This window comes from Rhagoletis zephyria, unplaced genomic scaffold (assembly GCF_001687245.7).
Source record: "Rhagoletis zephyria isolate East Lansing unplaced genomic scaffold, Rhagoletis_zephyria_1.1 Rzeph_scaffold_02092, whole genome shotgun sequence".
Classification (NCBI taxonomy): Eukaryota; Metazoa; Arthropoda; class Insecta; order Diptera; family Tephritidae; genus Rhagoletis; species Rhagoletis zephyria.
The window spans coordinates 54,965-78,261 of NW_016159176.1; the positions used below are offsets into that span (position 1 = coordinate 54,965).

Consider the following 23,297-nt stretch of genomic DNA (forward strand, 5'->3'; position numbering starts at 1 on the left):
TTATAACCCTCAGGCATAGAATTCTCCTTTCTGTTTTGCGAAGAAAAGGAGCTGAACATTTTCTTTTGTATTGATTTCCCCTGTATTCCTTTTTAATCATTGCCTTCTTTGTATGTATTGTTTTGTACAATATGGCAACACATGTTATGTGTCAGTTTGCAACCATGTGTTATTGTAAATATGCGTGAAATTCAATGTAATTTACAAGCCCATAAAAGTTTAATTAAAGTGATTTATGTACAAGATAAAATAAAAGAAAAGTGTGTAAAGTATTAAGTACAGTGTTATGTGCATTTATATATATAAAAGTATGCACAAATGCTTTTTTGTTAAGGAAACCAAGTGGAACAACTTAAGAAATTTAAACAACAAATAACTTATAAACAATGATATTATTTATAATTTTTAGTTATACATGTTTTAGAGGATACCTCCCTTAACATCCTGACCAAGTTTCATTTGTTAATTCCACCTGGTTTTCTTAAAACACAAGGTGCGGCTGACTACTAAAGCCCACCCGTAACTTCTCCAGTAAAACATTGCAGCGAGAGCGTAAAAGCAAAAATAGAGCGTAAAATTGAGAAGAAGAGAAAACTAGCAGAAAAAGTTATTGAACACAAAACTAGTAAAAAGTTGCAAGTGAATAGTTGTTGCACCGTTTTGATATTCTGCTGTAAACATTTTACTATTTATAAATCAGTTTTAAACTCTTTGCTTTACACACAAGCACTTACACTGTCCAGTACATCATTAATATTTTGATTTCCAGTCATTTTACTTTTGTTTGTGCTAAAGAAATTCAGCAAATGGCGGCTTTTGACATTTATTCTTCTTCTTCTTCTGCTAGCTAATTTCTGCTAGTAAAAAATTCACTAGCAAGAACTTGCAGCTCTCCCGTGTTGTTACGCTCTCGATTCAGTGCTCTCTTGCAAATTTTTTGGTTTATCATACACTTTTCCAGTAAAAATTTGCAGGTTCCAATACAAATTAGTACTGACTATTGGTTACTATACAAACCTATAGTATTGCGGAGAAAACAGCTGCCATTTTGTTTGACTCGATTCGAAACGAGTAATCACTCGGTCACGAATGACGAGATACGGGCCCAGATTTTACTTGAAGTCGATCCTGTTCTCTAAAAACTAGGACACGAACGCCGCTGAACGTAAACAAGAGTAATGAAAAATATTTATTCAGATTTTTTCTTGAAAGCTGTATACTAAGTTGAATTTGTAAAAATTTTTTCAAATTTTCACGATTTGGTGTCCATGTGTCCAAACAGCTTGCAAGAAAATTGCTGCGAATAAACTAAAGATTGATCAGATGTTCAGGACGCTTGCAAATTATTACGGGTTTTGCGTTATGTACTTTGGTTAGTTTTCCTTCTCTCTGAGTTAGCCATGGGTAATAGCGCAATTTTTATGGTGCTAGCTCAATAATGCCGTAACGCAATTGCGCCGCCCAGCGACTACTTTTCCTTCTATGAGTCCGAATTCGCGGAACAAACCTCGACCTTTATGTTTGCAACTTGGGCGCACTTTTCACTTTTTTGGCGCCACTTTCGGCTGTGCAAAATGTTTTTGTTTGTATTATTTATTTCTTTGGAATTTACGCAAAAATTATTAATTTTGTACTAAAATGGATGACCTCACTAGACTAAAAAGGAAGATTACCAGTTCGTTCAAGCTAAGCGGCTTTCTTATACGTTCGGAGAATAGCGCATATTTGGCCGAGCAGCTCCTGCCATTTGATGAAGCTGAACGGGAGAAGTGGCTGACGGTGATCACAGAAAATTTGCAAGGCCAGCGTTTGCAAACGACACAAGTGGAAAGAGGAGTACTTGAAAAAGCTATAAATGAAATTAATCGCGTGGGCCTGGATGAGGGCGAGACAGTCTTTACGCTTATTGATGCATTCAAAGTGCCACGCTACCATTACAATACCCAAAGCAAGAAATTCGAATTGAATCGAGATCCGCGTTGCATTCTCACACAACCAGCGATGAAATCAGGATATTTGCGTGAACGTTATGCCATGCTGTTGCAAAAGACTCTGCGGCATGAGTTATTTGCACCACCTATAATAGAGGGTGGCGTTTCAACGGAATCGCAGGTAAAAAAGTTTAAATTGCAGTATGCAGAAAATTTGCTTGCGTCATCCTCGGTAAAGGAAGCAGTGGTACTCGGGTTGCTGACACAGTTAAAAGAAGGAAAATTTTACATAGAAGATCCTACAGGTTGCCTTGAGCTGGACTTGTGCGGAACGCGCTTTCATTCAGGTTTCTTCTGTGAGGGCTGCTTTGTGTTGGCTGAAGGTTCATATAACAATGGCGTTCTCAAAGGTAATAATTTTTAAAAATCTACGATAACTAATCTGCCAAATATAAACACTAAATTTATCGCAGTTGATGGCCTGGGTTTTCCGCCAGCTGAACCTGCTACTAGTTCACGAGCATTTTTTGGAACACAAAACAGTTGGGGTGGCGAGTCTTCAAAATTGTTGAAATATTCCATAAGGCTGGAAGAATTGGAGAGTACCAACACTGAAGCTACGCTTGTGTTTCTGTCGGATGTGCGTCTAGATAATCCTGTTGTTTTAGAACGCTTACGCATGCTATTTGTTGGCTACGATTCCTGTCCACCTGTAGCAATAGTGCTAATGGGTTCGTTCGCTGCTACCAATAGTAATTATCATACATTGTCTCAAAATTTGACTGCTCTGGGCGCATTAGCTGCGGGATGTGATCAGTTGAAGAAGCAAACGGATCTGATATTAGTACCGTCTTGTGAAGATCCTACAGCACCGAATATTTTACCACGTGCCACCCTACCTGAATCACTTGCGACGGGTTTGCGCAAAGCATGGCCGCGTACATTGCTCGCGACCAACCCTTGTCGTCTGCAATATTGTACACAACAGATTGTTGTTTGTCGTTTGGACTTGATGGCTAAGTTCTGTCGTAATTCGTTACATTTTCCACCCGATACTGATAATATCGAACAGCATTTTGCACGCACACTAGTATGCCAGAACCATGTGACTCCCATACATCCGATTGCCATGCCAGTGCATTGGGACTATGATGCCGCTTTGTGGTTATATCCGTTGCCCGATTTGGTAGTTATAGGTGACTCGTGCCAGAGTTTCGCAACAACTCAACACGGTTGTACTGTGCTAAACACAGGATCTTTTGTTAAATCGAAATTTGCATTTAAAGTTTATATACCGGCGACGCGCACTATTGAGGATTCGGAAATTCCAGATGATATGACAATGGAATAAGCAAATTCTTATTTTATGTTGTGATAAGCAAAATTGTACTCTTTATGTTACGTAAGTATGTAGGTTTTTATTTAATATGTTTAAATGTTTAAATACATTTGTGCAAGCATATTTTGTTTACACTTACAATATGATATATATATGTACATTCATATAGAGATATATTTGTGCATGTATATATGCGTACATTATGCTACTCTTGTAACTGAAGCGCCGAATCAAAGCAGTGCTCATATGTTTTCTGCTTGAAATTGCTAAATTTATTGTCATCCCTTCAGTGTTTCACTCTTGCTGCCGTGGCAGAGGCGTGTGCTGGTTGTGATAAGAATAGGAAGCTGTTCTAAAACCATCAACGAGCATTAGCTGAGGCATCATCACCATCATAATAAGTATTCTTATAGTCAGCAACAGTAGCAGAATCTCACGGCGCGCAATGTGAGCACACTATCAGACTGCCTGAAATCGGTAACAACGTCACAGCATGTGTTCCATAGCACACAAACAGTATGTGAAAAAGTTGTAAAAAATCAACTTAATGCGACTTGTACGCAGCTCACAATCTGTTACGGTTCCAAGGAAGCAAAATGAATTTTCAGCGTGCATAGTTGTTAGTACGATACATGTTTGAAATCAGCTTGGCGCTGTGCGGTAGAATTCTTAACCCAAGAAACTAAAAATAGAAAATTGCTTAATAATTTATTTACGTATCATTCTAAACGCATGCGCAAGGTATCGTAAATGAAAAAGCATTTTTGTACATTCGATAGTTTGACATGGTAGCGACGATATGTCAATAGAGTTACTATTCTTACGGGTGCACATACATAATTTTGAAATCGATCTTAGTCACTTCATGTCTTTTGTGTTTAAACGATCATTTACCTGTATCTGTATTAGTTCAACTTCATCAACCAAAGATAAACGGGTTTGTCATTAGTTTATGAGAATAGGACAATTTACAGATGCATTTGGTTACTTGCAACCGGTAATTTAAACTCTAGAGGTATGAAGTAACTTAGACCACTTTAAAAATTATGGGCTCATACATTCATTAACAACGATTCATGCACCACACCTACCTTATAAAGCCCCAGTGTTTGAAACCGACCGTCTAACGGTGGGCATCGCCGAGATGCCAAAAATTTCAGGGGCTTACTTATGCTCATAGCTTACTTATGTTAATGTTACACAAATTAGAAGTCTATCTTTGTCGCCCTATCATTATTAAACATTTGGTTTGTTGGTATACTTTATAAGAAGTTTCCAACTTAAGGGACCGTTTCATTTTTATACATACATATCACACACCGTCTTCAAAAGAGTGACAACTCAAAATAATACGTTTGCGAAAAACTATTTCTTAGGAAATGATAATCATATGGGCAAGGACGACTTTACCTTAGGTTTTTTCTAACAAATTATAAGAAAAATTTGTTCCATCTTTTGCTGAAAGGTAAATAAAAGCGCTGTGTACATTTTTAGCGCATAATCTCAAAAATGCCAAATTTTGAGTTGTGACTCTTTTGGAGACAGTGTGCGATATGTATGCTTGAATGTATGCATACATATACATATATGTACATATACGTACTATGTATGTATGTATACGCAGTTCAAGGGAACCTATTATTTTTTATGACCTAAAGCCGATTTAGAAAAATATTGTTTCGTCAGTTGCACATGGAATATGGCAAACGCTTTTGAATTCTTGGTCGTTGGGGTGTTTGAACTACATATCGCCGTTTAAAGTACAAAATCGCGTATCAACAAAATGCAAAACCGGGTATCAAGTTAATGCAAAACCGCGTATGTGAGGTTGCATAAATTATTTTCTAGAGAGTAAAAACACTCATATTTCAAAATGGTTCTCTTTTTTATAAAGAAATGGCTAGTATATTTCAGGATGAATGGATAAGGATTGAGCCAAGAGCTGTGTGAGCAAATTAGAGATGGGCACGGGACTAAATATTCAATCCCGATTCCGCCCATCCCAAAACTCGATTTTGAAGTCCCGAACACGCCCATCCCGACGTTTTTCAGAATTGTCCCGCGGGTTCCATAGGTCCCGAAGTCTATAATTAAGATTAATTCACATGTCTCAAATTAATTTTAAATAACAAAAAAAAACAATGAAAGATCTGGCATCTTTTGATATTTTTTTGCTTTGCTGTTCGTTTTCGTCTCAATAAAACATAAAAAAGTGCTAATTTCATAAAACTTTTTTAAGGAAACTTATGAATTTTCGGAGGTTGCCAGTTTTATCGGGAGTGTCGGGAAAGGATTCTGGTCCCATCCCGCCCGCAAAATGTTTAAAGACTTCCCGATACCGCCCATCCCGGCCATTTTGAAATCAGTCCTGTGGGTCCTGCTGGTCCCGCGGACCCCGCGGGTCCCAATACCCCGTCCCATCTCTAGAGCAAATCCAATTTTTGGCAGCAAATGTCAGTTACGCGGTTTTGTAGTCTGATTTTGAAGAAAAGTGGTGAAATATTAGAAGAAAATACTTTGGACGATTGCTTTTATGTATTAAATATACACAAAACTATACTGAAAGCCAATTTTATTATATGAGGCACTCGTTTGGTGGAACCAAGCAGTCGGGCTTTCGAACCACTCCGTCGGCGTTAATGCTTAATATAAACGTTGAGCCCATAGATATGTATAGCAGGCGGAGCTGTCAGTAAGGCTAAGTGGGTTGGACTTTTAAGTTCGCCTCGAGCTACATATGGGCACTCCAGTATTCTAAAAAGCTTCGAGTTCGTACCGACGCTAACATATCACTGCACGCCGATTTTGGGTTCGAAGGGGTTTTTAACCATCCCTATTTAAGCGAGAGAGGACTGGGAAGGGCCAAGTATCGGGAATTGGGGTCCTAAATGTATTTACGGAAGGATCGAAGCTAAATGGGAGGGTAGGTGGAGGTGTCTTCTGCGAAGAACTCCACTAAATTGAAGTTTAGGCTAAAAATTAGGCTATAGCGTTTTCCAAGCAGGGGTAGTCGCAATACAGGAGGCTTCGGATACATTATATAATAATACATTTTTGAAAGAGCTGAATATCTATTCGAAGGCAAAGCTAGCCGTCCGTTCGAGAACCTCCTTATCGAACACATCGGATTAAGCTCATTTGGGTTCAGGGTCACAGCGAAATCACTGAAAACTGCATGGCTGAGGAGCTGACAAGGCACGGAACCCAAGGGAAATACTCCCGGGTAAAGAAAATCTGAGTGGGTTACTCCTGGACCGATGGGAGTTTGGTCAGCTCAGCGTCCGCTTGGCGAACACCTTAGAATGCAAGATGACTAAATCCTGCTGGCCCCGTGTAGACCGGATGAGGTCCAGAAAGCTTTTGAGACTAAGCAATTTTCACATCTCGCTATTGATACGAGTTTTAACTAGTCGTTGCGTGATAGGTAAGCATGCGATAAGGCTGAATGGAGGACGATGACGTGCAACTATCTCACGCTTGCTGCTTTTGTGGCCTGCCCTGGTGTAATTATCACAACACCTGCTGCTCCGCTTTTGGGAGACTAAGGCTTAAGCACCTAGGGTCGCACTTTTTCCACACTCCCGATGAGCTTTCGGAAATGGGCATCAGTCACTTGAGGAGCTTCGTGGTGGGCCAAAAAAAAAATCGCCGTTAACAATTATTTTTTGACTTTTATTTAAATACTCCTTTAAATAACAGATTTTTTTATTTTTATTGTATAAATAAGATCCTTCAATACTGTTATCTAAGACATATAATAAAAAAATAACGTTATTTATTGATTATTTAGATAAAAATCAAAAATAATTTTTATTTTGATTTATAAAACAAAAATCGAAAATAATGGCTATTTTTTAATTTTGCATAAAAATTACAAATAAAAGTTGATTTTCAAATTTTATTTTCGGTGAGAAAATAAATCGATTGGTATGTATCACTTAGTTGTAAGACATTTCCTTCATAGCGAATTTTTCAATGACAGTTTTCATCAATAATTGTTATGTTCGTTCCCTGGCTTTTCTTATTGCTCTGCTCGCTGTAGTCCATTACCTTGAGAAATGCAAATACCTCGACTTGAAATAATGACGCATGTTCCTCAAGAGATTGTCGCCATTGCTCTCGGTATATTCTAACTACTTAATACAGAAGTATTTAGGTATTTTTGTTGTAGTAAGTAATCCAGAACTATGGTTGGTAGACAAAGTCCTTCACTATTTCAAAATTGGAACTCCCAAATGAGACTTGTGTCCCATTATGCGAGGACTCTTTGTGCACAGACTTCGTTTGTCTCTTTCTTTAAGCTCAAATTTGCTACGATTACGACCCTTCTGTTCCTTCGTTTGATCTCGAATGGCGCGGTTAGGACTTCTCAATTTGGAGCAAGCTATAAGTTTTGCTCAATGTTATTCTACATAGGCTTATTAGTTTTTGCGGGGATTCCGAATTTAGACAGGCACCTTCCTTTCGTGCTGCCAAAAGCGGTTTCGAAGTCAAATGAAATTGGCCTTACTGCACAATTACCCTTATGAATTGGTCATAGTCCAATCTCGAAACTTACTTCTGCTGCGTATGGCAGAGGTGGCTTCATCTGAGCTCCACTCCAGTGAATCGAACAGAATGCAGAAGCACACTTACAATTCAGCTGCAATGGACAACAGATCAAGATCGAGCAGATTACCGTCTTCATGGATCGGCATGAACAGCTGGGTTCCAAGAAAAGAAGCTGCACAGTACTTCTACCTGGTTGAATCCCGCCGTCTACTATGTACATATGTATGTACTCCGTAAGGATAGTGTGGGAGACAATGGCGCAAGTCTAGCGTTAAGTCTCTTGCTCTCAAAAGTCTGAGTAAGGTATCGGATATGGACCCTAGGCCCTGCTGCAGCATGCATGGGTAAATATCATCTGGACCAGAGTATTTGTATGCCCTTAACATTGAAGTAGTCCACCGCAACCTTTCTGTTGACAATTCTGTCCGCTAGGCCTCTTGTCCTTTTGTTCATACGCACTGCGCTGACGGTGTTTGCGTTAGCACTTTGGCCTTGTGTAATGCAGCCCGGGAAGTGAGTATCCAATAGAAGCCTGCTAGTTTCCTCAGTTATAACAGTGTAGGTTCCATCGGGGTTTTTCCAAGTGTGTAGCCCGTTCGAATAATCCAATATGAGGGCCTTCTGTAGGTGCTGAGCAGCCGCCAGGGAAGATATTCCCCCGTAGTACTAACGCCATGTGTCTTCTTTGCATCTTCTGAGCTCACTATTGTAAGCAGTTAGGGCCGATCTGTAGGCTGACCAGTCACCAGTCCATTTGGCTCTGTTGAATAATTTTCTAGCCTTTTGACAAAGCTTTCTGAGATTATTATTCTACTAAGGAACGTCTCTTTCAGATTTCTTATTCCTCTCTGGACAACTCGCTTCAAAGACCGATGAGAAAGTGTCCTAGAGTAGAGCGGATTGGAGTGTGTGGATAAAATATCCGTCACAGACAAGTTCGCCTCATGTTGTAAATGCAGGCGAAAGAGCTCCCAGTTTGTATTCCTAGGATTCCTGTAAATCAAGTTGGTCTCGTTTAGGGTACTTATATCATACCTAATGTGCTGATGATCTGACTTAGATACCTCAATTGATACGTGGCAGTTTGAGATAATCGCAGACAAGCTAGATGGGTAAACTGTCAAGTCTAATACTAATAGCCCTGATAGCATTTATAAATGTCGGCTCATTACCCCGGTTAACAATATACCGTTGGTGCTTAATAAAATATTCAAGAAGTGTCTCATCTCTGGTGTTAGTGTCTGAGCTGCCCCACACTTGGTGATGGGCGTGCCCCGACTTTGAGCCAACTTTTGAGCAGTCTTGTTGCTCTTTAGGCTTACTTGCTGGATGCTTAGGCAACGCTTGCGCCTCCACAGTCCCGTCCCCTGACTTCTGCGCTTTGGCAGCGTCCTTTGAGCAACATGGTAACTCGTTGTCCGCTGCTCCTACGGCATTGGTAGTGGAGGAGGACACCGAAGGTCCTGACCTGTGGATGCGCAACTTTCCACAGCCATAGCTGATCAGTGACCCTTGTTTGTCCAGAGCCTCAGCGGAAAACGGGTCGACAGCAAGAGTTAGCTCAGTGGTGAGGCCTCTCTGTGCCCTATTTGGCGCCCTCATAAACCGTTGGTTTCGGCACTTTCGTTGGGTCAGCAACCTTTATTACTGCGCCCTTCTACGGCCGTAAAGTGGGATCCATCTTTCGTAGCCACCCCTTCTTCACAGCCAACAGTCATCCATTCCGGGTGGAAAGGGCAGCACCTGAATTTGAGCTTCGTGGAGCCCTTTCGCTGTTGTCTCACCACATCCAGGATAGATGCCTGAATTGCTTGCAGTTGCTGCAGAGACCATAGCATCTTGGGGTAATCGGTTGGCAAAAATGCCACTCTATTGCCTTTGCCAGCGACCGCCCGATTTCCTGTGTCTTTCGTGACGTCAGCGAAGGTCACATTCGCCTTTGGAGGCATTGCCCCTTTTATCGGACGGTCTGGTCTTTCTTTTTGGGGAGTTGTGAGTTGCTGGAGTGTTGGTGGTATCAGAGTGATGCCTTTTCCCACAGCCACAGAACAGTGACACCAGCGCCTTTTCCCCCTTAACCATTGGTAGCAACGCCAAGCTCTTGGCCTCAGGCTCGCTGACACCTTTGGAGCAGTAAAATTTATACCTTTTCTAGCCCGCACCAGATAACTTTTTAGCCGGAGTACTGGCTTCCTACAGCTGTTCCTCATCGTCCGTTGGTATTTGGACATCCTGGTCATTAGGCACCAAGTCCAAGTTGGCCATCTCGACATCCAAAATCGTATTGTCACAACTCAAGCCGTTTGGGCTTGCGCCCTTTCCGTCCTTTGTAGTGACGTTTTGGTTTAGCTCACCACTTCGGACGTTTGGAGTTGAGTCCATCCGCTGCAGCCGCCATTTTTGTTCGGCAAGTTCATTGGGCAGCGAGTGCTCCTTTGAGCTTGACGACTGCACGCAGCTATTTACGGAGGCAGAGTTATTTTTATTATTATTTTTTATAGTGTCTTCCATAAGGATCCCACGAGTAATGGGGGAAGAGAGAGGTTATCCGAGGCAGAGCCCCGGTTCACCAGAAAGGCTGGCCAAAACCAGACGGCGCCACGTGACTGGAGTACACCGTTATAAGACATCACTACCATAGTGCCATTTAGTCCATGGGCACGGTCCGATTAACATTAACACCTGGACTTACGGATTTTATCGAGTTGTTCTCTCTAGATCCGCCAAAATCATTAAAAGCAGTGGCATCTCTCGCAGGGTGTGACCCTTCGCCACGTATGGTCGGTCTGGAGCATGAAGACCCTGATCCAGAGCGTTGCAACATGTATGAAGACTGCACAAAGAACCTTAGCCCCCAAACGTCAATAATTAATAGACTTGCGGATTTTGGGCTTAGTAGTGCCGCCAAACCATTATTTTGATTTTTTGCCGAACATATATGTTCATGGTTTTTGTATGCCTTCGATGTTCATCGTCGATACTCAGTAGTTCATCTCATTCCCTTAAATGCCATAAAACTTAGGGATAGAAGACATGAAAGAAGCGCCTATAGTACCTTGGGAACATTCCAACACATTAGGCACTATACATATGTATGTATTTTGGATGAAATTTTTACTAATAAAAAATCCAGTTCAGTTAGGAAAATTCCTACTTTTTTTGTGGTTCTACCAACATATATGTATACATATTTGGATGAATGAACACTCGATCGCCTATCTTGGCGCTAATGGTATCAAACGAAGCACATATAAATTTACAACGGCAAATAAAATATTTTTTTATTACTATTGCTTCAGTTTTAATCGTTTTGCATTTGAATTTCATCAGACTACAAAACAGCTACAACAGCTACAACAGCTACAGCCCGCTGCTGAAGTGGCAAAAGTAAGAGTAGGAGAAGATGAATGCAAAACCACAAGATTGCCTCTTTCTTGCGGGGATGCTGGGAGCAGTGTAACAAAAAGGCCATGACAAAAAACAATATTTAAATATTTTCAAATAAGGAGTATTTACTTACCATTCTCTGCCGGTGGCGACAAAAGAAAAGTGTTTACGTATTAAATGAACCAGAAGCAAGATTGTCACAACGACGAAGGGTAATTTATTTAAATTGGCCTTTGCCACGACAATACGAAACCATAACGTAGAACTTTACTTCCATGCCTGAAACATTTTTTGGTGGGGTGTGGGTGGTTTGTTTGGTCGGTTGACTACTTGGTGAGTTCAGAGAGCTTAGAGTGGTGGCAGCAGAGATAAGAACGGAAAATATGTGTTCACATTTTTCAATGAACACTTCTAATATGTATTGTATTTTCGTAGCAATATTTAGTGTTTGCTTTCTTCATTTTATTTTTTGCCATTTTTTTTGTTTATTACTTTAGAATATATATGCTCGAAAAGGTGGTTAAATTGAATTTTAAGCTGAAACAAGTTGATTTTTTATGCTGTGAAATTGACGCTTTGCCCAATTCGCCTTTCAATTTAGCGCCAATAAATCATAAATCAATAAAACACTTGTGTCCTTTTCTTCCACCAAACTCATACATGCATACATATGTACGTTGGCACATGCTACTTATATACTTACGTCCAAACCTACTGGCCGCCTTATGAGCTAAAAAACGGTTGACATGGCGCCGGAGGACATTCTCCATAGCAAGAATGTAAGAAAGACCATGGATGGGGAGATCAGAAGCACTGCGGAAAAAAGTGAGTTAATGATAGTTTAGAAAACGAATTTTGGCGATATGAATAAGTAGCCATTTGCACGCATGCAGCAAAGTCCCTGCAGGGAAAACTCCTAAAGCGAGTGATTTCTTTTTGAATATTAGATTATTTGGCTTTTTATTAACTGTAATTTACATACATATGTAAATACATTACTACATACAGACATACATACATATGTTTACAAATAGAGTACAGTGCATATAAAATATGATTTACGGGGCAATTTTGGCAATTGTCTTTCAACTCATTACAGTCTTTCGTAAGACAGTTGTCAATTCTGGCAACTAGCGGCTAGGTAAAATTTTGGCAGCTTCGAAATACATACATATGTGTTAGAGTGGTTCAAAAATTTTTTTTTGGAAATTCATAAACGCTACCTCAAATTATTTTTATTTGTGATGAAAAATAGAAACGTGTTTTTTATTTTGAAAAAAGTTTCGAAAAACTGACTTCAGATCCCTATTTAGCAACCCCAGAAACCCACTGGAAACGTGTTTTAACCATTGACAATGTTTAAAACATTCAGTATCAACGTTTTAATTTTAGTACTTTTTTTTAATTTGATCGCCATATTGGATCCGCCATTTTGAATTAAAAAAAATTGACTTCAGATTCGTAATCGGCGACCACAAAAACTCTCGAGTGCCGAGTTTCGAACAAATGCAATAATTAAAAAAAAAAAATGGACCGCCATTTTGGATCCGCCATTTTGAGTTTCGAAAAACTGACTAAGTAGCAACCCCAGAAACCCCCTGGTAACAAGTTCCAACCCACGACAATGCGTAAATCGTTCAGTATCAACGTTTTAATTTTACTAGTGTCTTTTCGACAGCATATTTTTGATGGTTTTTATGAACCACTCTAATATGTATACACGAGGGCGGGTCAATTTGTATGGGAGATTTTTTCGACTATACGCGTCTAGCACAGAAGGATTCTTTGTGTGATTCCAAGCAAATTTGCTGAAGAAACCGCGTGTCTAAAATCAATTTGGAGTTTGCCAAATTGCAAAAATAGGTTTCTTAGCATTTTGCTGTAGTGTCGCAAAGAAGTGCTAAATTTGTAAACAAAACATGCTATAAGGGGTTTGTTTCACGGTATGAGGAATCCATTTCTGCACTTATATTTTTCTTAAAACTTACACCAGAGGGCGCAACAGTGAAAATTTTCACATTTTCTTCGAAACCTATTTTCGCAATTTGGCAAACTGCGAATGGATTTTAGACCCATGGCTTCTTCGGCAAATTTGCTTAGAATTACACGTAGAATCCCACTATGGTAAACGCGCATAGTAAAAAAAAAATTATCCGCCTTAGTACAGACTATGAAATATTGCGTAATTTCAAGGATACAATTTTAAAATGACATTTTCAGTATTTACCAGCCCTTCTGCACCAGAAACTTGAATCTGTTTAAATTCTACAGGATCTCTTCTTTAATTTGATACCCATACTTTTTCTCTAAGCACATTTCTCTGAATTTTTTAAATCATTTTTGAATTACTGACGTCAGAGTGAAATACTAAAAATGCAATTTTACTATATTTGGCCCAGGGTTTCGCGAATATATTGATATTTGTGTTTAAAATTTACTATCACGCGGTATTATATGTATAATGAGCTAGACATTTATAAAAAAATATAAATTATTAAATAAAAAAAGAAATATAGCCAATACTGGTCAAGAAAAGGAGTTTCTATTATTGGCATCAGTGCAAATTAAAAATCCCGAAAATCGCGGGATTACTTGCCAAGAATCCCGGTATTTTCGAGACCTTAAAAAGTCCCGGGATCCCGGGATTAACTTTCCTAGTACACACATAATAATATTAATATCAAATCATCGAATGAATACATTGCTTTTATTTCTATCAATATCGCGCAAATATGTACATAAATATAAATTTTAACATTATTGTGTTGGTTATTGTTATTAAAATATAAATTTTAACAATTTCAGCAACACACAAAAATAGAGCTTTCTCACGAGTGTTTGTTTGGTTTTTCAACTTTGCCTTTGGCATAGCAAAATTCAATTTATTTGTACACCATAGTAAACTTTTCCACACTTTTGCACATAACCTTATCCATCTGGTCTTTTATGTCAAAAGAGCTTTTTACCGTAACAGGTGGCAATGAAGCTTTTTGTTTTTCGGGCTGGAATAAACAAAATCTTTAAATTTTTCTCTACTACTCTTAATTATCTTACGAAAGACTTTCAACTAGTATCTTTGTTAGTATTTACTTTGAAAAGGTAAAATTTTCATTTCAAATTCAAAGTAAATAAAAAACTTAGTAGAAAAAATGATTTTTTTCTACGGGGTAATTTCATGCCTTTATTCACTGCTATGTATGCAAGTGCACCAAAATTACTATATGCCAACCTTACTTGTTGTCAACCTTTGCCCTCTGATCACAATGCACATCCAAAAATGAAGAAAAAGGCCATGGAGTGTGGAAATTAAATTATCAACTCCTAAGAGGTTTGCTGGATAGCTTCTACTGATTCTTTGACCATTTTTCTTGTATGCGTTATACAGTGATGCATAGATCTCCATCTTTCAATAAAAACCAAAAAAAAAAACGTATTACTATCTATGTATGTATACATATAAATATGTATATAGAAGTATGTATTATAATTGAAAAATATATAAAAAATTAAATCTTTTCCAATTCTATAGAACTTTCTCTTTTATTTGATACCCATATTTTTATTCTATATGACACTAACACTTAAATTTTTTTTTTAAATTAATTATATCCTGATAATTTCGAAGTCGCTTTAAAATAATTCGCAAGTCCAAGTGGAAGACTAAAATACGCAGTTTAACGTTTTTGGGCCCCTTGTTTCGCGAATATATTGATTTTCTTATTTGTAAAATTAACTAATTGACGTAAAATATTTACGGCTAAAACACTACGAATACATCTTTTATTCTGTAGCGTGCCAGTTCCTACCGCCGCACTATATTATTTAAGGGACATTTTGTAAAGTCTATTTAGTTCAATGCATTTCAACTAATACGATAAATTTAACACAATGTACTGTTTTTAAGATCTTATATCAAAATGAACAGATAGTAAATAATAACTTACATATGTATGTATAATAGTGATGGAAAAATCGATTTGTGCTCACCGATTGGCTGACAATCAATCACTTCCTTCATTACAACTGCACTAACAAAACATAAGTGATTGAGTTCCGTTTCCAATTTTCATTTCAAATGGACGAACAAAAAAATGTGGACAAATGCCAATTTGTCTCAGCTTCTTCTTGCTTCACCAAATTGACCGTTGTAGCATATCAAAGGTGTCAACAAGCTCGATTATAATTTGCCAGCAGAGGATACGGAAGTAATGAAAAGATTCATACGAAATACAATACCTACATATGAATGTACTTATGTATGCACAAATAGAAACACTGGCATACACAGAAAATAATATGTACGCTTATATGTATGACCAACAGTGAGAAATATGTGAAAAATCAAATCATTTCTATTCTCAAATCAATGATCAAAGTAAATAGAAAAGGGAGAGCAGGCTGCCATGAAATTTAGGTTTGGCCGGAAGGGTTGATGCTTACTAGATGCACATGTGTAACCGCAAAGACCACTTTCTTTACATTTGTACGTTCGCGTTTTTTACAGTTATTTATTCTTGCGGTTGCCGTTGGGACATCCCCTAATTTTAATATCTTCATGCGCCATATGCCATTTGTCCAAGAACCGCAAGTCCATCACAAAAAACCGCTTTACCAAAAAACCAAAAAAAAAAAAAACAACAAAAGAGTAATTCATATGTAGGTATATTTTTTTTTGTAAATCATAAATAATTAAGTATTTAATTATTTGAAGTGTGTAATATGTTCATAAAGCAATGCATGCACATTAGGGTGATCCAAATAAACTAACCTAATGAATTTATGGCCTTAAAAGGAACTATTTACTGAGAAGAAAATTCTCTCATTTGGAAAAATTTGTATTCCAATTTTGAAATGTGTCGGCGAGCATTTGAAATTTTCCATGTAAATAATATGAGTTTTATATATTTTTTCATTACAATGTCATAACTATTGAACCGCTTGAGATAAATTTTTTCTAGGCATATTCTTGTAAAATTCTCTAAAAAATTACCCTAAATTTGGTTGTCTTAGAGACGAGTAAAAGTATATTGCTGGCGATGTAATTGCACTACTTGCGAAAGAAATTGCTTTTGTTCTTCATCTTTGGTCAAAGTTCGATTATAATTTTGTATCGATGCTATACCTCGTTCAGCAATATCTTTAACATATTTAAAACTTTTAATCGTGTCTAAGCCAACCAAATTTAGAGAGATTTTTTTAGAGAATTCAATGCCCTACAAGAATATGTTTAGACAAATTTTTATCTCAAACGGCTCAATAGTTATAACATTTTTAATGAAAAAAATATACTTATATTTTTTTCATGTTATTTACATGGAAAATTTCAAATGCCCCCGACACCTTTTAAAATTGGAATAAACGTTTTTCCAAATGGGAGAATATTCTTCTCGGTAAATATGTCCTTTTAAGACCACAAATTCGTTAGGTTAGTTTATTTGGATCACCCTAATGTACATAGGTATATATAATTTAATAACTTTTTGTTCGTCTTTGTATGCACGTACATATGTATGTACGCTATTGAGATCCGCCCAAAGCCCTTTTATGCATCCTACCACTTGGGGGTAGAAAAGCTATTTGCTGTTGGCACATATGTTGAAATATCAGAAAAAATTAATTCGAGATGGTTTTGAAATGCTGCTTTTTGTTTGCTTTGAGGTGATTTTTTGAGTTGGAAAATCAAAGTAGAGCTTGTGGTATATAATTTAGCAAATAATTGGAAGCATTTATTACTTTGGCCTGAACTATTTGGGAAGATGAAGCATCATCACGCAAATATACATATAGTAGGAAGTATCCCACAGAACAAAATAAAAGCTTACAACCTGAACATAACAATTCCAAGGTTGTATGATTTTAGGAAAAGCACGGATGAAATCATTATAAAATAGTAGGCAAAAGATAAAAGGCAGTAGATAGAGTGTTATTCTTTTTTTAAAATGCGATGGGTTTTGAATATTTCGCATCTTGACGGCAATATTGTGTGTAGGAGTTGATGCGATTTTGGCTGATCGAGTATAAAGCTTTCCGGTTTGTTTGTGACAAGAATTTTACGAAGCATTGTAACAGTTAATTTGCACCAAACCTTAACTGCAGTTTATGCCAATTCGAGAAAGGAAATTACAATTGCAAGTCCCCTTTCAGACACGTCAAGTCTTGAAAGCAATTTTTATCGCATTCTCTTTTGTGTTTTCTGTTTGCTTCCACACGCGTCAAGTTTTATTGAATTCAAGTCCTTGGATCTTGAAATGGGAAGCAACGAAAAGATCAAAAGACAACAAGAAAACTTGAAACGAATTGACGGTACGGAGGTATCTGTACTCTTCCCCTCTCTTCCCACCTCCTTCGCCAACGAACGAGCAGACTTGAAAGCAAGACTTGACGTGTCTGAAAGGGGACCAAGGGTGTTATTGCTCATCTTAAATATGTACAAGCAAACGACGTTTAAAAAGCAAATAGTAAGAAATAAACCTTATAGATCACCTCATGTTCAAATTTTTGGAACATATCTGTGCTCTAACTGCATATTGGTGGAAATGTGCTATAAGACACTTAAATTTTACCAAGTTATCTTCAAGAGAATTGTGCTCACTTTGAAAGCTATGAAAATAAATCTTCATCAATTTAAAAGTATTACTTAGCGATTTGAATTTAAAGTGTAAAGTTTGGCAAGACAATTGTAAAAACCGTTTACATAGTTTTATTGCACGCCTTACTTCCAACATTTTTCATTTACTAAGTAAGTCACCTATAACTTTCTTTAATTTCATAAGTGTGTTTTTAAATATTTCACAAAAATTGATATAGACCTTGCGAAACATTTGGTCAGACTTAAATTGAAAGCAATTTAATTATCGATTGTGCGACTTCTTGAATATTACTGATAACTCAGGCTTACAAAGAATATGGTTCAAAAATAGCAGGTATTTGTTTTCAATAAGGAAAATATCCTTATTCAACTTTTAATTTCATCCTTATTCGTTCTGACACTAGGCAACAAGCTAAATTGAGATTGCGAAGCGAACGGTTTGGTGAAGACACATAAAATTTGCCGCTTGTTCAATGTCCGGTTAACACAAAGCGGAGGTAAATGCTCCGGTTAAATACAATGACTGCTTTATCGAGTAGATCTTATATTATTGGCGTCGGCGAGTGCCGTAGACGATGGAACGATTAGCTGTATGAGCTTTACAACGACATAGACATAGTGCAGCGAATTAAAATACAGCGGCTCCGCTGGCTTGGCCATGCCGTTCGAATGGATACCGACGCTCCAGCTCTGAAAGTATTCAACTTGGAACCCGTTGGTGGTAGCGTAGGAAGCGGGAGGCCCCCACTGCGATGGAAAGACGAAGTGGAGAAGGACTTGGCTTCAATTGATATTTCCAATTGCCACAGAAACCACTGGCGTGCTTTATTGAACTCGGCCAAAATCGCTTAGGCGGTTATAGCGCCAAATAAGAAGAAGAATAATTGGAACCAGACAGTGAACAAACGGGCCTTACGGCAACTAAAGTTTGGTGTCGGCGGTAGCTGATTGGTCAGTACTGTGTTCTGCAGCTCAATAGCTCTAATGTTCGATCCCCACTCCACGCTATTCTTAAACATCATTTTAAACCGACTTCCAAAAAAGGAGGAGGTTATCAGTTCGTCGGAATATATATATTCTTTTTTTTTTTATGTATGTTACCGCATAACTTTGCACCACGTCAACCGATTTCAATAATTCTTTTTGCAACGGAAAGGTAGTGTCTAATTTGGTTTAGATCCGATCATTGGATCATGAAATATATAGATATATATATATTTTTTTTAAGTCTGTTTTTTTTTGCTAAAAATTTGTTGTTTGTTTGGTTTTATATTTTTTCCTTGTTTTTTTCTTTTAATTCTATATTTGATTTTATTTTATTTTTTGTTTTATATTTTTTCACATAATTATTTCAAGTTAATTTAACTTTTTAGGGTTTAAATATATTAAAAGAGGCCGCAAATACTATGATTACTTAAAAACAAAATAAAAGTGGTAATTGAAGGAGCTTAACAATTGTTGATGGAGTTTTGAATCCACGACCCCGCGGCTCGCTTAATACGCAATACTGCCATCTGTCAGGGTAGAATTTTGATAATCCGGATTAACGTTGCCGTCTGTTTATGCTATAAGGCAATGAGTAGCTCTGATCCAATACTCCACGAACTTACAGGTTTTTACATGAACTTGCAGGAAGTTACAGGAAAAATGTTCCCGTACTCCAAAATCCTGTCAGTGAGAGCGATTTTTGGAGAGTTGTGTGCAGAATAAATTCATAAGATTTTACAAAAAGTTTTTCTTCTGGTAAAATCATGAAGGTTGCGCTTTTTTATACATTGCAGATAATCCCATTTCACAGCCAGAATAAACAGAATGCGTTTGAAATATACGTTAACATATCATCAGGAACGTTCTAAAGAATAAGTAAACAAAAAATTTTATTCCAAACGTTCAGAATGAATAAAGAAATGCAGCCGAAAAGTGTCAAATGATCAGCTGTTACACAAAAATAAGCAAAAATTGTGCGTTGTCAAGTTGATAGCGAAAATTATTAAAGTATTACCGTAAATATTTTCATTTCGTATGCGATTTAATGTTACTGGCTTGCAATCAACTTTTAATTTATTGCTTCAATTTGTTCGGTTTCGTTTTTTTTTTTTTAATTCGAAAGAAGACTGTTTGATCACTTTTTACTTTCACTTCAGAGAGTAATTTTGCTGTTTGACATTTTTACAGGATTTTACATGAAAAGTATTGGATCAGAGTTAATGTAATTTGTAATTGTCAATTGACACGCCAACATACATACAACATACATTATAAGAATAGCTTCGACGGGTATATGAACATCGGTTTCATCTGCATTTAAACTTCTTAACTTTTTTAAGCTTTCATTCTTCTTTTACAATCAAGAACTTATTGGCCATAATTAAAAAAAAAAAAAACACGTTACCCGTCGTCATATCTAAACGGGCCTGCCGAATCATTAGTCTACAGCAGTAGAACACCTAGAAGCTGCAAAGAGAAAACAGAATATAAAAAAATTGTGGTTAATTAACTTTCACAACGTCTTCACGTTTCAAACAACAGATAAGCAATTCAATAAAAAATAAAGTACAATGAAAACCAAAGTTCATTGTAATGATTGCGACTCCGCATCCTTTACAATTCAATTACAAACAAAAGTACATGGGAGTGTTGTGATGCGACTAAAGCTCCCCAAGGAGCAATCATTCAATACTTCCAACTGTTTTTTGACTGATTTTGTGCCAACGTACGACACCAATGCGAAAAAACGTGCCAGCATTAAGTGAGAGATAAAAATTACACCACAACGGATATCCTGTATTACGGTAATTTGTATTTTCATACAGCACCGTTACAACAACAATGAAAATAATTCTTTTATTTGTCACAACAAAACAGTAGAAGGTGCGTACGTACTCGTATTATAAGGAAACTATGTAGTATACGCCACAGTCGACGACTGACACGTGTCCTTTTGTGAATCTTAAATACTGTAATGATAAACGCAAATTTACAGCCAAGCTATGTAGGATGTACTTTGTGTGTACGTTCTTGCAGTGATTTGATTGCTAGATTGGTTGGGTGGGTGGCTGCTATAAATTAATGGGCGGCACGTGCCAACCGCCAAATGGCAAACCCAACGACAAATCTTCGCAGTTAGCACTTCTGTGTCGGTGGAGATGAAGTCAAATCGCTAATAGACTTGTTTTTGTGTTGCAAGGAGTTCTTAATCATATTTTCTGTCTCCGTTGCTTGTTCACATAATACTCGTACAGCAGGAGCAAGTGTCGCTTTTTATTATCATTCGCACAATTTTGCTGGTCGTATGGCAGAGAGCGGTGGGCACTTTTTACTGGCCTAACGTTGATGCTTTTCAATTAACGCGGAGTAGTTTGCGCACTAATGCCACCGGAGACCACCCATGGTCAGAGCGATGACGTGTGTCCAGGATTCATAAACAATTCCGAATTTAATCCACATTTTTAGATGTTATCTATCATCAAGGGGACTCGTTGATGAGCTTATGTTCATTTAGTTGCGACATGTTGCAAGTGACCGTGTGGCAAGTGGTAACTCAGTGATAACATACGAGTATATGCATATAAATTATGTGTGAATTACATCCATATGTGTGAAAGTATGTATGTATATGTATATTGCTTTCAGAGTGTTTTAGTGCATGACACCAGAAAAGGGTTGAATATTTTGCGGCTAAATAAATATAGTACATTTTCAATAAAAAAAAAAAAATACATTACTAGCACGTAATTTGTTGTTGTAATTTAAAAAAAAAATACTTATGAAACTACTTCGAACTTATATATGAACTACTTCAAAAAGTAATTCAATTCCTTTGCTGTGGACTGAAGGTATTGATTCCTAATTACAATTACTGGGAACTGTAATTGTAATTGTAATGTAATTGCATTTACCCAGCTCTGAAAATGGTAATTAACAGTTGATACATAAACTGCCGATTGGGGGTACTGGAGGAGATCTCTGAAACAAATGGTTTCAATTTTGGAATATATACATATACATTAGGGAGCATCAGTCTACATGCAAAAAAAAAATCGGTACTGTTTTTCCATTGGAAATAAAAAAATTCATTATATTTCAAGACTTCCGCGAAAATATTTCAGAAAATATTAAGATTTACACTGCCCTTTTGATCCTTAGTATGTACACTTTTCCTTTTGTTTGTGTAATATTCTTTAATTTTTAACAAAAATGTATTACATTCTACGTGTAAATCTGATTTTAAATTTTTATACAAATTTAAAACCAACATGTCAACAAAGGGGTGTGCTATCCTAATGGCCTGTAGTGCATAAGTTAATCATATTTATAGAAAATTTTCGCGTATACAATTTTGTAGCCCATTTAATTTTAGTACAATAAAGTGCAAGTTTAAAGTGGGTACAAAATACTGTTGACAGTTTTCTTGTTGACAGTGTCATGCATTTTCTTCCATACCAAGTATTCTCGACAAATTTTTTTTATGGAAGAAAAAGCGCAGCACCTTGAGCAAAAAAAAATAAAATTTTAAAATCGGATTTACACGTAGAATATGCTACACTTTTATAAAAAATTAAAATTAAACAAAGAAAAGCAAAACCGTACATACTGAGTATCAAAAGGGTGTGCCATTCAAATAGCTGGGAGTGTACGTGAGCAGTACCTATTTGAAAATATCACAAAATTGATTTTTTTATAAATCTAATTAGTTTTTAAAAAGATTTTTTTCTAAAAAATCACCTCAGATGATTGAAGAGGTTAAATTTAAAATGTCTGCTTAAAAATATTTAAAAATTTTATTAACGGTATTTTCCAATCGGTCTAGCTCACGCAAATCTTAATATTTTTCCGGAATATTTTGTAGAAAGTTTAAAAATATAATACATTTTATAATTGCGGTGGAAGAACTTTCTTTGGTGATGCACTCTAATGCACATAGATAATTCTCTCAAAGAAAACCGTTAATAAATATCTGGGCTTAATAGTGGTTTAAAACTGTAAACAAAGCGTTGCGGATAGGATACCCAAAATAACAATAGCACTGAACTCCAGTAGCACGATCCCATGACCACCTCTGTCTACATAACCGGTTCCAGATTTATGAAAAATATCTAACCAAAGGCTTTCGCATCATCCTCCATAATTGTTTAAAAAAATTGTATGCTTTTCCAACAATAACTTCAGAAGCAATTTAATCTCAAAAGTAGTGAGTGATATGAGGGCAGTTTGATAAGTCAGTAGATAACTCTTTAAAAAATTGTTTTTATGTTTTGGGAAAATAAGTGGTTGGAATATTAAAATAGTCCTGTTTTCAGCGCGATACAATTTAGTTTGCGTAGTGTTAGTTAGTTATTTAGTTAGTTCTTCGGTTCGGTTTAACAGAACAAGAGACACCGCGACCTGAACGATCTTTTGTATTTCTTAAAGAGGGAGTCCCTAACCCAGTGTGGCCTCGATACCATCGGCTTCCCTAATGAATCCTAAAAGGGCTTTGGTAAGCAAATTCTTTATAACA

General features: G+C 37.0%; 1 protein-coding gene and 1 long non-coding RNA gene across 2 annotated transcripts in view; one reads left to right on the top strand and one right to left on the bottom strand.

Moving 5' to 3' along the window:
* Positions 1–19,308, bottom strand: part of LOC108365986 (uncharacterized) — a 19,930-nt gene extending 622 nt beyond the window's left edge. The window contains exons 1-2 of the long non-coding RNA XR_001848036.1: positions 19,299–19,308; positions 1,018–1,427 (exon numbers count right to left, since the gene is read on the bottom strand). This is a non-coding gene — a long non-coding RNA (uncharacterized LOC108365986). The remainder of the gene's footprint in view (positions 1–1,017; positions 1,428–19,298) is intronic.
* On the top strand, positions 1,509–3,416 carry PolE2 (DNA polymerase epsilon subunit 2). The gene is made up of 2 exons (XM_017620229.1): positions 1,509–2,341; positions 2,405–3,416. Exons 1-2 carry the CDS (start codon positions 1,639–1,641, stop codon positions 3,280–3,282), a joined length of 1,581 nt encoding a protein of 526 aa, XP_017475718.1. The 5' UTR covers positions 1,509–1,638; the 3' UTR covers positions 3,283–3,416.
* Positions 19,309–23,297: the final 3,989 nt, after the last annotated feature.

Coding starts and splice junctions, on each gene's coding strand:
- PolE2 (XM_017620229.1), top strand. CDS start 1,639: ATGGATGACCTCACTAGACTAAAAAGGAAGATTACCAGTTCGTTCAAG. Junction 2,342..2,404: donor TAACAATGGCGTTCTCAAAG/GTAATAATTTTT, acceptor AATTTATCGCAG/TTGATGGCCTGGGTTTTCCG.